Source organism: Crocuta crocuta, unplaced genomic scaffold, assembly GCF_008692635.1.
Source record: "Crocuta crocuta isolate KB4526 unplaced genomic scaffold, BGI_CrCroc_1.0 scaffold113, whole genome shotgun sequence".
NCBI classification, from domain to species: Eukaryota; Metazoa; Chordata; class Mammalia; order Carnivora; family Hyaenidae; genus Crocuta; species Crocuta crocuta.
In genome coordinates, this window is record NW_027530368.1 from 998969 (window position 1) to 1014480 (window position 15512).

Below are 15512 nucleotides of genomic sequence, written 5' to 3' on the forward strand. Positions count from 1 at the left end.
CCTGGAGTTACAGACAGACAGACCTCAGGCAATAGCACCCGTCAGGGGTCCAGGAGATGGGCATTTGGGACATGGGTCTTGGGACCCTCCTGTCCTCAGACATTCTGTTCCAGCTGTTGGGCAGCACCGTGATAATATGTCCCAGATGTACATGACCCTAGCACAGTTCATTTACACACATTAATCAAGCGCTAAATGGAGTGTGCCAGGGACTGAGGACACCAGGGGAAAAGAGACCCCAGTTTTTGCCGGAAGGGGCTCAGTCTATTAGGTGGGAGGCAAATATGTCAGCAAGTAATTACAAACTGAAAGTTAGGGCAGATAGTAGGCAGTTTCCTTCACTGCCTACTAATAAAATATAGATTTATGATCATTTAAATCATGCACACATCAACAGAATTCTAAGGAGTGTCTCAAAAAGGTTACAAAGGTATATATGTTGACCCCACACCTAGAATGTTCCCCTTCTCTGGACTAACAAACTCCCATTTGGCTTTCAGGGCCCGGCACAAATGGCCCTCCCCAAATTCCGAGCTGCCAACACACTTTTGACACCTTGTGTCTTTCTGCCCTCATTGGTCCCAGAGGACTAAGGGCATCCACTACATGTTCCCAGCTTCACCTTTGTGATGCCAACAGCTTTCTCAATACTGAGATATAGTAGGTGCTCAAGTCATATGTCACGGTCACACACCGGGGGCTACGGTGTGCCGAAGCGGTGGAAGAGTAACCTGGCCGAAGGGGAGGGCTGGCCGTTCCAGAATGCCCAGGGGCTCAGAGCCTGACCCTGTTTTTCACCTGAGCCCTGACGGCACATGACCCTGGCAGCAGCATGGTTTCCTCTCCAGCTACCTGGCCGCCGTGGTCAGTCCCCCAGGTCCCCAAAGTGTTAAGACTCTGCCTTCCCTGGACAGCCCCACACCAGGGATCCAAGTCTACCCCTAAGCCTCTTGCCCCAAAGGGGCATCTGAACTACCTACTCCTGCCTGCTGCCAAGTGTCCACCCGCTGCACTGAACCCCTGTAGATCAGTCCCTGCGTACCAGGTCCTGCCCCAGAGCTTCCCGGTCTGCCCGCCCACCCCACAATCACACCCACCACAGGCAGGGCGACCAGATGTCCAGTTAGCCTGGAACAAGCTCAGTTTACACTGAGGTAGCAGCATGAGTATTAACAGCGTGCCCTTATACCTCAAAAGTGGCCCAGTTTGGACAATAAATTATAGGGTTACTCTAGGTACACACCACAAGGCAAATCCTGCCTGTGTTCTTGAGGAGCCCACGCAAGACAGATGAGAAAAGCTCATGCTGCACAACTGGTGCCAAAAGGGAAATGGGGACCAAGAGACTGGGTTCCTGCTCTGGGTCTTGTCCTATATAAACCTGGGCCAGTTACTCAGTACACAGCACCTGGTTTCCTCATCTATAAAATGAAGAACTGGAACTAGATGATCCAAAGGTCCCTTCCCAACTGACACCTGACTCACAGCCCCATGAAACTGAAACACCAGTGACCATGTCCAGTTGTCCCAGGCAGCCCCAGGCTCGGCTTAAGGGTCTGGACTCTGGGGTCAGGTTGCCCGGATTTGAATTCTGGCTGGCCCTTGAACAAGGTACTGTCCCTTTCTGTGCCTTGCTGTCTTTATCTGAACAACAGGTAATAATGTCTACCCGGAGGGCTACTTGAGGATGGCCTGACTGTGAGTGCACAGACAGAGCCCCGCACTTAGTAATGTCTGTGATTTTAAGATCTTTAGGTATTGATGGAGGAACTGATCAGACATGGCTAGAAGGCTGCACCGGAAGGGGTTGAGACAGGAAAATTTGGGAGGAAGGAGGAGGAGGAAGTCTCTCAAATGGGAAAAAGGAAAAGTGGCAGGTTCATATGCCCTCATTTAACCCTGATGGCTTATCTGGCTTAACTCCTTTATCAGACAATACGAGATGCCAGAAGGAAGAGTCTGGGAATAAGGTCTTTCAAGAACATGAACCGCCTCCAGGGTAGAGCCACTGAGCTAAGGGTGAGAAGAGGCAGGAAGGCTGGATGGGTGGGCACCAAGGGCCAGAGTCTCAGCCCTGACTCACTCTCTTGGTTAACTCCAAGCTAAGTTTTGACCAACGTCCCTCCTAGGAAGGAACATCAAGGGAATGCTTAGAGACCCATAGACAAAAGTGCAAAAAGCATGGCCACCTCTGAAAGAGAGCAGCATTTCAGGGCAACAAGGCCAAGACTCCCAACTAGGTTTGGACAAGACACAGCCTATACAGGGATGGGGGAAGGAAAATGTGGGTTCCACAAAGAAGGTTGCCTTGGGCTTTTGTCAAGAAAGAGCCCTGGGTACCCAAGTATCAGGAAAGGCCACGCTAGACAGCCCAGAGACTTTGCCCAGAGCTCTATGAGGGGCAAAGAGCTCTCTGCTGAGACCCAAGATGGCCACAGACCCTCTACCCGATGTGCCAAAATAATGTGGGAATGATGGTTCCTTTCAGCGAAACTCCTGGGATCAGTGGGACCAAAGCCTAACATGACCCAATGGCCCTGGGCATCACCCACCCCAAGCAGCTTCCCCAGTGGGAAGCCAGAGTCTGGGGCAGATTAAGGAAGGGTAAACAAGCATCTCATTAGCCAACTGCAGCATAAGTGGCCTCAGCAACTGCCCTGGGAGCCTCTGTCCTTTGGGGGAGGGACTGAAGTGGAGGGGACTAGGTTTCTACAGTGAAAAGGGTGGAACTGCTGCTGTGATCAGTCATGCCTTCCACGGAGGATGCTTCAAGGTGTGGTACACCAGTGGCCACGGAATCCCCGAGACCCCCCCAGTGGAGATGCTACTTCCCAGAGGAAGGCAAGTTAGACAAAGAACTTAAGGATGGTTCTCCTAGGCCGGAGAAAGACACAGTTTTAGATGGCAGAGACGGCAGTGAGGATGCTTCCTTAGTCCGCAGCTTTAGGAACTTTCTACCCTGCTGCCCTCCCTATCTTCTACTCCAACCCTACATCAGACAGAAAGCATCCATGTTCCAGAATCCAAAGGCCCTAAAAGCCCTCGGGGAAAAAAGAAGCAAGGCCACAGTAGGATATCTAGGAGTGTAGTACCGTATGCATATAGTTCTCTATGTACTAATATTTAACACATGAAGAACTGACTATGTCTCATGCACAGCTCTGAGACCTTCCTATATATTAACTCTCTTTAATCCCTACAATAACCTTATTAAGGTGTTAATCCCCAAACTCTCCATTTTACAAGAGGAAGAAACCGAGCCCTACAAAGGTTAAATTAACGGGCCCAAGTTCACAAAGCTAGTTACATAAGCCAGGACTAAACCCAAGGAGACTGGCTCTATCATTCACCATACAGCCTCTCCCAATATGACTGCTGGACTGGCCCTTGGTGGGTATCACTAACCTCTCTCCTCTGCCCCAGCTATCGTAGCCCCTCAGCTCATGTTCTACCAGCTCATCTGCCTGCTTTGTTCAGAAGCCTGATGGATACCTGGCCTCCATGGAAATCCCAGCAACAACCAGGGTGAGATTCTCCAATGGATAACTGAGCAGACTTTTCTCAGTGGCTTCCTGGAGTGCTTTACCCACATTCTCCTGGTTGAAGACAGCAAAACAGTAACCCAGGTAACCTGCCCATTAGCCAGGGGTCATGGACATCTGCTGACTGGCCATGGTCTGCAGACTTCGTCTCAAATTCAATTTTTCTAAAAGACCACGTCCTACCATGACTGTCCCATGTCCTGACACCCTGAGAGCTGACAGCCAAGGTCTTAGTTACAGGTGCTATTAAGTACTCTATGACCATGAACAATGCACTATAAAACTGAAGGAGGGGATGAACTACGTTCTTCTAACACAGCTTCTCAACCTACAGATATCTGGGGCCAAAAAACCTTTGTTGCAAGGGGGCTGTCAAGTGTGTTGTAGGATTGAGTATCTCCCATGCTTCTACCTACTAGAGGCAGTAACGCATCCTCAGGCACCCTAACCTGAGACAGACAAATCTCCAAACATTACCAAAGTCCACTGGGGGGCAAAATCACCAACAGCTGAAAACTATGGTTCAAAAGAAGTAGTAACAAAAACAAAACTAAACAAACAAATAGAATACAGGCTTTGCCCCTGCCAACTTGGTGACAGTGAGAATCTTTGCTCTTTATTATAGGTTGGGATCGCCCCTCACAATAGATCGCATGGCCCAAAATGCCAAGAGCGCTGCAGTTGAAAGGCCTGCTTGAGAAGCAAGCAGAAACAGCCACTCCAGCACAAGAAAGCTCAGCCTGTGATCCATGGTGTGTGATATTAAGACTCAGCCAATGAACTCTGGGATCTGATCTGCTCAACCTCCCACCCCCCACTGTTTTGGAAAGGGAAAAACAGACAACACACAGTGTTGGAAAACAAACAAACTTGCTGACTGCAAAACTCAACAATGATAATGAGGAACCCATTATCCAGAGTCGTCTTTTAAAGAAGTATCTGAACAAAGGAAGCCAGTTTTCTGGGGTTCATGAAGTATTTCAGTACATCAGATCTCCTTACTTGGGTTGCCAGATTTTGAGAAAACTGTTGTGGTTTGTGTTGTTTTGATTCCCCTTGGAAAAGGGCCCCTAACTGCCCTCACACTCCTCACAGTGCTAGAGAAGTTCAACTCTGAAAAGTGATGTTAAAAAAAAAAAAAGTTGGCTTTATCCGAGGAGCCTCAGAGGGAATGTTAATTAATTCAATGGTAAAGAAAAGTGCTTCCCTGAGCTCTCTGAAATAGAAATTTGGCGATACAAAAAAAAAAAAAGGATGAGTAGCAAAAGTTAACAAAATACTCCTACCACCATCAACTGCTCCTGAGCAGGGAAGGGACAGTATTAGGAGGCTAAGTATTTCATATGAGTTGAACAAATGCAAAACTGTACCTGTCAATGTCAGTTAACTCAGCCAAAACTAATCTCAGTAAGGTTGTGATTAGTACTCTATTCCTGGTGCTTTAACCCCTTATCTGAAGATTAATGGCACATAGTAGATGCTCAAGGCAAACCCATCAAAGTTCCCTTGAGGTCTCTAACTCCTCACCCCTTGGTAAGGCAGCCTCTCTGGACTGCTGCCTTATCTCACCAGACAACTGAAAGGGGTCTTAGTTTCAGTTTCCCGTGTAGGAGCCACAGGGCCTGGTACACACAATAAGTTCTCAGAAAATATTAAAACTCTTGTCTATCTTGGGGCTCTGCTGAATTTTCTGCTTCCAAGATATTCTCCCCTCTCTTAAGTCCAGAGTTGAAAGCCACCCCTCACTCAAACAGAAAGGAGCTCAAGTGAGCTGTCTATATTCCATAGTTGGAGTGAAAATATGTCACCCGTCTGTGCATGTTAAAACAATGTGGCCAATAGCTAAAGGCAGGCATGCACACTTCATTTCACATCTATGGTTAAAACTGTTCTCATTCCCAAGTGGCAAAAAGCCTGTATCTTGAATATTAATTATAAATCAATTAATAAACAGAATCCTCTATCTCTTCACTGACAGGGCATAAAGCCTTGACTGCTGGAAGACAGGAAACACCCTTACCCTCTCCCTTTCTCTCCGTGTCCCCTGGCCCCCACCCTTTGTCCTCAGGATCAACCTTCACCTTGATGAAGGAAGAGCCCACTACCTTTCTTCTCTCTTAATGTCCCCCACCCCCCATCCCTTCAATCTGGAACTAGCCACTCCCAATCTGCCTCTCACCCTCCTCCCCTTCCCACAGCCCTTGCTGAGCTGCTGTCTCCAGGAAGGTACCCTCCCTCATCCTCACATTCACTGAGAATGAGAATCAGTCGCCAGAAACTGTGAGTACAGAGGTGAACAGCCAGGTTCTCCCTGTCCTGAGGAAGGAACTGAAACCAAAAACTACCAACTCTGACGCATAGTGGGATGATAAAAATGCCATGGTAAGGCAAAAGCACCTAGTGTGAAGAGCATGGCATTCAAAGGAATGGCAAAGCAAGTCCTTGGGGAGTAAAGGTAGAGACTATGAAGGAGTCAGGGGGCATTCAGCATGTGGTGTTAAAAGGCTTCTGAAATGTTCCAGTCTGGCTCTAGAAAGAGTGGCAACAGAGAAACCCTAGGAGGCCTCTAAAGTAAGCCAGACACTGGTTGACAAATGTGTAGCCATCAGAAAGGAAAGTCAATGAAATGAGTCCAAAGCTCCCAGCCAGAATAGCCAGAGGGTACTGGTGCCATTAGTGCAGCCAAGAGAAGAGCCAGTTGCATTTCTGGGCATGCTAAGTGAGGGTGGTGCCAGCATCCAAGAGTGAACACAGACACAGGCTAGGATGGAGCCCACTATGTTCCCAGAAGCAGGTGAATGTGGTCAAGAGCCTGGGGCTCTAGAGCCCAACTGCATGGCTTTAATTCCCAGCTCTTACAAAACAGCTAGTGACCCTGTACAAGTTACTGTGCCTTCATTCCTTACCAGTAAAACAGGAATGCTGATAATAATTACATCTACTTCATGAGGTTGTTATGAATGTTAATAGGCTAACAAATGTAAAGAGCTTAAACCAGTGCCTGGTACACAGTAGATGCTATAAGTGTTTGCCCTTGAGTTTCAAAGCACTAATCAGCAAAAGTGAGCAAATGACGCCTACTTTCCTCCTAATGGTACAAAACATTGGGCTTGTCCATCAGGACACAAGTTGGGGGAAAGGAGGTGGTGCCATTTCTGGGCAAGTGAATCTATGTTTTCCATGCCTCAGACTACAACCCAGAATATGTAAGATAATGGAGATTTCGGAAGAGTCCAAATCAAGAACTTTTCAAAAGCCTCTACAATTAAACTCAAGATTCATCCTTCTTTCCTAATTCATCCCTGTAGCAGCAACTTGAAAAGATGTTTCCAAAATATTCTCTCTGGGCAAACCATGAGAGACTCTTGAATGCTGACAAAAACTGAGGACTGATGGATGTGGGGGGGAGGAGGGATGGGCATGGAGGAGGGCACTTGTGGGGATGAGCACCGAGTGTTATGTGGAAACTAATTTGACAATAAACTATTTGTAAAAAAATATATATATATTCTCTCTGATTTTCTTCCTACTTCGTATCTAATTGCAGCTGGAATCAAACAGCTTTGCTCACCAAAAGCCTGGAGGCCAAGCCCCAGGTTCTGACACCTGGTAAATGAAGGGCCTGACTTGATTCTGCCCCCTTTGGTAATTTAGGGGAAATACACCGGTCTTCCCCCATACACTTACAGGAATAAAGGAAGCTGTGAGTCTAGGTAAGAGTAGGCTACAAGAGAGACATTTCCACATTACTGTGCTTAATCATCACAACTCTATAAAGTGGACAGGACCACTGTTGTCATTCCCCTTTTACCAAGAGAAACCTGGGGCATCTGGATAGCTCAATTAAGCTTCCAACTCAGTTTTGGCTCAGGTCATGATGTCAGGCTTCACACAGAACATGGAGCCTGCTTAAGACACAAGAAGAAATCAACAGGCCAAAGAGGCAAAGTGACTTGCTCAGGTCCTGTGGTTAATAAACCACAAAACAGAGATTAGAACACATTTCCAGATACCCTGGCTAATTCTCTCTCTCTCTCTCTCTCTCTCTCCTCTGGGACCAAAGACACGAACCCCAATTCATTCCAGACAGTTCAGGTCTTAGCCTCCTTCCTCTGGAGTAGGAGAGAGACAATTCGTAAAAGAATTAAAATGTCGTGGACTGATATTGACGCATCTGAGAAGACCTCCCCCGGATTAATAATCCTCCAGCTTCCTGCTTTAGAATTTGCCAAGGGATGAGTCTTCCCCAAGGGTTAACTCACTTCTTGGGCAGAGAAGCTGAGAGAAGTTGCCAAGATCCTGCCGGCTCACAGACACATTCTTAAATAAACTGAATTAAAGTGCAGAGCAGAGCTACATCCTAGAAATGAGAGAGCAAGAGCCGTTTATAAGCAGAGTAAAACTCGACTAACCCAGCCTCCAGCTGCTTCCTACTCCAGTCTGAGGCTAAGTATGGCCGTTTTACTTGGGGGTTCATGTGTCGCCGCTCTGAAAACATCAAAATGGTAGCCCACCATTCTCTCCTTTGCTCTCAGAATCCCCAGAATGGGAGTAAGAGCAGGTCGCCGCACCGAACTTTAATGTCAAGACATTCTACCAAAAATGTGTTCCCTCTAAGACACAGAAGCTTTAAGTATGCAATTGAGCAACGCTGTCATTGCCTCACAGGTCTGGACACCCCCACCTCCTCCTCAGCCCATCCCCTCTCAAGTCCTAGCTGAGGGGCACTGTCAGGTGCCAATCCAGAAATCCCCCGAGGATTTCAGAAACTCAATTCTCCCTAAAGGGATTGCGCCTCGGGCGGGCCCCACCCCCACCCCATACCCCGAGGCACCTAGAGCTTGGTCCCGGCGGGGCCNTTGGAGACGGGCCCCGGCCACTCAAGGCCGGGCGATACCGAGGCCGATCTGTGGGGGACGTAAGCCCCTCGCTGGGCCTCAGTTCCGGGGAGGGGGTGCGGCGCACGGAGCTTCTCGGCCCCGGTCCCAGCGCCCTCGGGGTGGGCCTCTCCCCAAGCCCACCTCCGCGAGGCCACGAGGAACGCCGAGGGGAACAGCACGGCCCCAAACTCGCTCGTTCGGCGCGGGAGCCCCCCGGCAGTCCCACGTGGCAGAGGAACCTCCCCCGCCCCAGCCAAGAGTCTCCACACGTGCTCTCGCCGGAACTCCGGCGTCCAAAGGGGGGCTCCTCCCACGTGGGCTCGGCAGTCTCAGACTACGTGCTGGGTGACCCGCCNGCAGAGAGCCGCGCGGGGCGCGAGCCCAGGCGCCTCGCACGCGCGCACACGCTTGCCGGTGCCTAGCGGACGTGGCTCCCCGCGCCCTGGAGTTTCCCGGCAGCCCTGACTTTTTCCGCGTTCACGGCCCCGAATAGGGGAGGTAGCGGCCCCCCGCAGGGTCAAGGAAGAGAGTCCCGGCCGGCTGGGGACCGCACAACTTTGTCAGAAGCGAGCCAGCAGCCCCTGCACGCTCTTGCCTACCTTCTGCACTTGGTCATGGTTGAGCTCCGTGAAGAAGTAGGCGAGCAGATGTGAGGCGATCATCCTGCTGCGGCCCGTCGGTGCAGAGTTGGGAAACCGAGGCTGGAGCGCGTGCGGGGGAGGAGGGCAGCGCGGTCCGACCGCTTTGTATCCGGGCTTGGCGGCCCGGCCGGGAGCAATAAGTCCGGGCGGCACTAAAGGAAGACGATGGCACGCCTGGCAGGAGAGTCTAGGGTCTCCAGAAACAGGTTTTGGGAGTACGAATTCCCAGAAGGCCCCCAAAAATCACTCCTGCGACGTGTCGGGTGGCCCCACCGCCAAGGCGATAACTTCACCACAGAATCGCCAAGGCTCAACTTGGGAAGAATCTCAGTCCGGCCTCACTTGGGCGAGCGGACCTCTCCGGCTCAACACGCGTGCTGCTCTTGCCCACGGATCTTCTCTGCTTGATGACACGGAGGCGCTAGCGGCGACTCGGGACTCCTGCTCTGGAGTTTCGTGCAACAATGTGGCTTATTGAGGGGCTGCCGGCTCGCGGGCCTCCAGGTCAGTGACGCGCGCACGCCCATTGGCTGCACGGGGAGGGTGTGTGCGCCCACNCAGGGGGCGGGGCCGGGCGGCAGAGATGGGACGTGTGGTCCGTGGCTAGAAGCTGGGGCGGAAAGGCGCATGAGCCACCGCCGCGTCAGGCTCAGCTATGGGTGGGGGGCGCGGGATCCCAGACCCAGAGTGTGGGACGACTGGAAAGACGGGTCACCCGACCCGCACGTGCCTTGTATGGGGAGAGAGACACCGTCTGGTATCTCGGGGTCATGTGAGGGGCCCCCGTTGCCGGGTCACATTTCTGAAGCATCTCAGTCCTCACCTGTTGTGGCACAACAGGGCGCAACGCTGAAGCAAATTGAGGCACCGTAGCTGCGGCTCAGGCATCGCAAAAACGAATAGGGTGTGGATTTTATTCACCTCTTTTTACAGATGAAGAGACTGAGGTACGGGCCGTTAAGACACTTGCCCAAAGTCACACAGCTAGTAAGTGTCAGATGCAGAGAGGAACCCACATCTGACAGACTTTGAGGTCCAATTCTCTTCCCTAGTTTCCTATTCTACCTCTTTAAGAGCCTGGGGAAGGAGAAGGCAGGAAAGGAGCTTTATCTGCAGCTGTGGGGCGAACGCATGGGTGAAACTGGGTGGGTGATATGTGTGTAACCGAAGGATCCTGACCCTGTGTGGGGTGGGATGGGGTGGGCTTACGGATGCTGTGAGGAGTGGGAGGCCCAGCCCCAGCTAATGCCTGGCCCCAAAATGGGTTTATATACACTGCGGCAGCTGGCAAGAATGAAATACAGACTGCTGCAGACAGGAGATTGGTGCTGGTGGAGAATAGTGAGCCTGGAGTTGGAGACGTAGCAGGGTAGGGGAGATGAAAGGCTTCCGTGTTGTATTGAGGAGTTTCTCCTTCTTTCATAAACAGTGGGGTGCTATCTGCAAAGTATATATTATTATAGTATTATGTATGTCATAAGTGTTCATGGCTGGAATATAGAGACAGAAATAACAAAAACATCCATGATCCCCAACCTCTCAGCAAAACTTCTTGAAAGCTATGTACCCTTGCCAACTATACATTCACACCTCTCCTTCCTTATACTCCAGTCAGGCCTAGGTCCCAAACTGCTTTTGTCACAGTCATCATAATGACCTACATGTTGCCAAATCCGATGTTCTTATCTCATTTCTACCCTTGTCTTACTGCACTTCCTGTGATACCTGTGCATAGTTGACCGCATCCTCCAGATATCTGGACACACCTTCCTCTGTGGGAGCTCAGGAAGCTCCACCCTCCTGGTGTCCCTCCAGCTCCTCAGACCCTGTTTTCTCTACTGGTGAATGCTGGAAAATTCCAGAGCTGTCCTCCACCTCTGATCTGGTTATGCTCTCTCCTGGAGTAATCCCTCCCAGTCTCATGACTGTTATATAGTCTACACGCTGGTAACTCACAGATGTAAGTCTATAGCAAGGACCTCTCCAGGAGCTCCAGACATTTCTCCAACGACCATTTGTTACCTCCACTGAATGACTTACATCTCATACTTAACATGTCCAAAGCCAAATGCAACTTTTCTCCCCAATCTACTCCTTTTCCAGTTGTCTCAGCAAATGACATCACCATCCACCCTAAGTCATCCTTAATTCCTTCCTGACACTCACCCTCATATCCAGTCAGTCCATCAGCAAGCAGTCAGTTTGACCCATAAAATAAACCCTGTAATTGACCACTTCTCTCCATGTCCTTGGATACCTCCCAGCCAAGCCATCAACAACTCGGCCACAGCCAATACTACATCAGCCAACTTTGTCCCTGTTTCCAGTTATGCCTGCCTCCATCCTGACCCCTACACAATCTTCTTACTCAGGGACCAGAGTGACCTGTTTAAAAGGTAAGCCATTCTGTGTCTCTCCCTTCCTGGCTCAAAGCCATCTAATGGTTTCTAACCCTAGAATAAAATTAAAAATCCAGACAATGATACGATATAGCCCCTGGCTCCCTTTTTACTCCATTCCACACTACTTTCCCCAGTACACTGCTTGGAATTCACACAGGCATGTTGTCCTCAAAAGTGACAAACTCTTTCCCATCCAAGGGCCTCTACTCTTTCTTTTTCTTCTATCTGGAATATTCTTCTCCAGATCTGTGTTTAGCTTACTCTTGCTCCTCATTGAGGTTCAGTTTTAAATAGCACCTCTTCAGAGGACTTTCTCCTGACCAGTTTATCTCAAATGGTTCCCCTAGTCACTCTCACATGGCCCTGATGGATTTTCTATTGATTTTCTGTGTGTTCTTTCTTTCCTAGCTAGGAGTAAGCTATAAGAAGGCAAGATCTGTATCTGTGTTGTTCCTTCATATCTGCAGTATCTAGAAGGGTGCCCAGAACATGGTGGGCACGCAATAAATATGTTGAATATCTAAATGAATAGGAGAACTTTTAGAAATAACTATTGTTCAGGGCACCTGGGTGGCTCAGTCGGGTAAGCGTCTGACTTCAGCTCAGGTTATGATCTCATGGTTCATGGGTTCCAGCCCCGCATCAGACTCTGTGCTGACAGCTCAGAGCCTGGAGCCTGCTTTGGATTCTGTGTCTTCTTCTCTCTCTGTCCCTTCCCTGCTCGCTCTCGCTCTCTCTCTCTCTCTCTCAGAAATAAATAAAACATTAAAAAGTTTTTTAAAGAAATAACTATTGTTCATATTTTATATACCAATACACACATGCATACACAGAGAGAGAGTTTATAGTTTTATGTGTTTATTTGTCTAATCTTTTCTACCTCTAGATCTATCCTAGTTCACACACCCAGCATCTCTCACCTGACTGAAACAGCCTCCTAACTGGGCTTTCCTCTTTAGATATAGAAATACCATATATATAGGTTTAGATATCCAACAGAGCTTCTTAGACAAGTGATGTGATCAGATTTGCTTTTTTAGGTCAATAACTGCCCTCCATATGGGGGCTGTGGGGGAGGAGGCTAGAGACCAGAGGCAGAAAGAGGCCTAAGCTGTAAGGTAGGACCAGGGCCTGAACCAAGGTGGGAGTGATGCAAGGTATCAGGCTACAGGTTTAGATGTTTTAAAGTCTGAAGTAGAATTAATGCCTTTGGCTAGGAGTGGAGGATAAAAAGGAGGATGCCTGCTACCTAGAAATACTTGGAAACCAATAGTCCACTGTTATAAAACCTGTTGGCCCCAGGCAAGTGGGACCAAACCCAGTGGGTCATGTCAGCTCTGATCGCTTCTCTATACACTAACTTTAGAGCCTCTTCTCAACTCCCCTCTCTGGTCCCACTTCATGTGGACCAGATAATAATCACAGGGTGCCTTATACAAACCACCTCTTCTGAAGCCCACAACCCCTGGAGATAGTTAGAGCAGCAGGTATTGTTATAAGCCCCAATTTATATATGACAGACTAAAGGTAGGTTGCTTACAAGGCTAAGACTTGTGTTTTTGACTTCTGGCTACAAACTCCATGCCTGGAGTTTATGATTTATTGACTCTCAGATCTCTCTCTCTCCCCCTCTCTCTCTCTCCTTTTCTCTTTCTCTCTCCCTCTCTTTCTGTCCCCTTCTCTCTCTCTTTCTCTCTCTCTCACACACACACACGCGCGCACACACACACACACATACTCACAGACATTTTAGAATAACAAGACACTCATGTAATTTACACCCCACAGCTCCAAGAGAGAAATCAATCAGCAAATAGTTATTAAGCAAACCCTTACGATGTTCAGGACTGTCTGTTCAATGCTGTAAGAAATATAAAGGAAACACAAGATGTGTTTCCTGCCCCTGAGGGATTGTTTAATCAGAGATATAAAACCAACACATAAAATAATTATTGGAGAACAGAAAAGTAGTTCACTGAGAGCTAAACATGTATGTGTTTCTATGTAATGGAATTTCAGAGGAGGAAGAGACAGAGCTGCAGGCCAGAGTCAGCCAAGGATGGTATGATGGATACAAATGTCAGCTTTTATACCAGACTGGTTCTGGCCTCACATAGGACTGACCTGAGCCTGGCCATCAGCCTTTAGGGGGCCATCCTGAGAAGAGACCACTTTGTCAAAAGACCTCTATCTCCCAAATATTTCTTTTTCTAATTAGGATTTATCAAGTTTGCAGCAAGTTATAAGTGATGAGATTATGCATAGGATACAGTCAGATTTGCAAAAAGAAACTATTGAAGATAGTTTAAGCAGAAAAATATTTAATTGAGGATCTTCTGGAGGGCCAGAGAATCAGGCTTTTGTCGTTCAAGAGTGATGCCCAAGTTATATCATCAGACTCTGCTAGTGGAAATGCTCTTGCTCTGGCCACTGGTTTCAGGCATCTCTGCCCACACCCCTGATGCTGGGCACAGGATTAGTCAGGACAGGCCACAGCCACCTTTGACAACTGAATGTCTGTCCCTCAGCATCCTTGCTAGAAGGAATTCTGCACAGCACCTCCTTTATGGTAGTTGCATCCAAGCTGACATCTTACAGCTGGTTGTCAGAGCTTGAGCCACATGCCCATGCCCTAGCTGCAAGGGAAGCTGGGAAAGCAGCCCTGGGGGTCAGGAATCTTAACTTTGAGAAAAGGGCTGGATAGGCCCAAAGCTTGGTAAACATCTGTCACACCCAGCAGTCACTGAATACGCCACATAGTAGAGTTTAGAGAGCCCTTAGACAAATTGGCTTCCTAAAAGTACAAAATATGTCAAAACAATTAAAAAACAGGACATCTATACTGAATGGGAGTTAAACTAGAAAGAAAATAGGTAGTAGGCCAAATGACACCAAGAAAACAACTATAAATAAATTGACACGTGCTGGATGATTCACCCTCTCCATACACATTCTGTAACTCAGTGCCTGCCCACAGATGTATTCCATGTCCCAGCAAATAAGGGAAAGGTTACTGGGAAATATTGCCAGGAGACCCCCCTTCAGTGCCATCCAAAACATGAGGGCTATGGAGTCTGATGCTCTCATCTTGAGAGCCATAGTGCTATATATCCCCCAACAGTTTGCCTGAGAAGAGCACAGTGATATGCTGAGGCTTGCATGGCAACAGTGTGTGGCCTTGGGCCTTTCAGAGCCCCAGTTTCATCATATGCAAAGTGGAAATCAAGAGATAGAATATGCAAAGACTCTAGTTCAGAACCTGATACATAGTAGATCCCGAATACTAGTTTCTTAAACACATCACTCATAATAGTCAAGTCTTTTATGCAGGAAGAGTTCAGTGATTTAAAAAAAATTCCAGGGGTGCCTGGGTGGCCCAGTTGGTTAAGCATCCAACTTTGGCTCAGGTCATGATCTCATGTTTTATGAGTTTGTGTCCCACATCAGGCTCTGCACAGACCGTGCAGAGCCTGCTTAGGATTCTCTCTCTCCCTCTCTCTCTGCCCCTCCACTCCTCCTCTCTCTCTCTCTCTGTCTCTCTCTCTTTCTCTCCCTCTCTTTCTCTCTCTCTCAAAATAAATAAATTTTAAATAAATAGACAAACATTTTTAAAAATTCCAGACGTCAAGAATAGTGAATGCAGAGTCTCTGGGAAATGGGAGAGACTGGTTTGTTCCAAATTGTATGTAGCGCTCTGGTCTAAAGAGCTAATCTCAGTGGTGAATGGCAGGAGGACAGTTGGGCAGGTAGGGTTCAACAAAAAGGGAAATATTAGAATCACACTGGCAGGCAAAGTTAAAACACCTGGGCTAGAAGCAACATGGAGGACAGATGGTGAGGAGTGAGACCAGAGTCCTGGGGAAAGATACTGAAGGCCTCTAGGCAATTTATGGCAAAAAGCTGGGAAAGTGAAAGACGTGAGAAAAGTAAAAGGAAGTTCAAAGAGAACATGAGAGATAACTAAATGTGAGGGGTAGGGACAAGAAAGACTCTAAAACAGTGATTCTCACCCTTGGTTGCTCTCTGGAAGAGTGGTGTGCTGAGGGG

The 15512-nt window shown here is 48.5% G+C and overlaps 1 protein-coding gene across 1 annotated transcript in view; it reads right to left on the bottom strand.

Moving 5' to 3' along the window:
- The window catches only part of HK2 (hexokinase 2), a 62266-nt gene extending 52711 nt beyond the window's left edge, over positions 1–9555 (bottom strand). The window contains exon 1 of the mRNA XM_077766221.1: positions 9022–9555. Within this exon, the coding sequence (XP_077622347.1) occupies positions 9022–9084 (63 nt within the window). The 5' untranslated portion in view covers positions 9085–9555. The remainder of the gene's footprint in view (positions 1–9021) is intronic.
- Positions 9556–15512: the final 5957 nt, after the last annotated feature.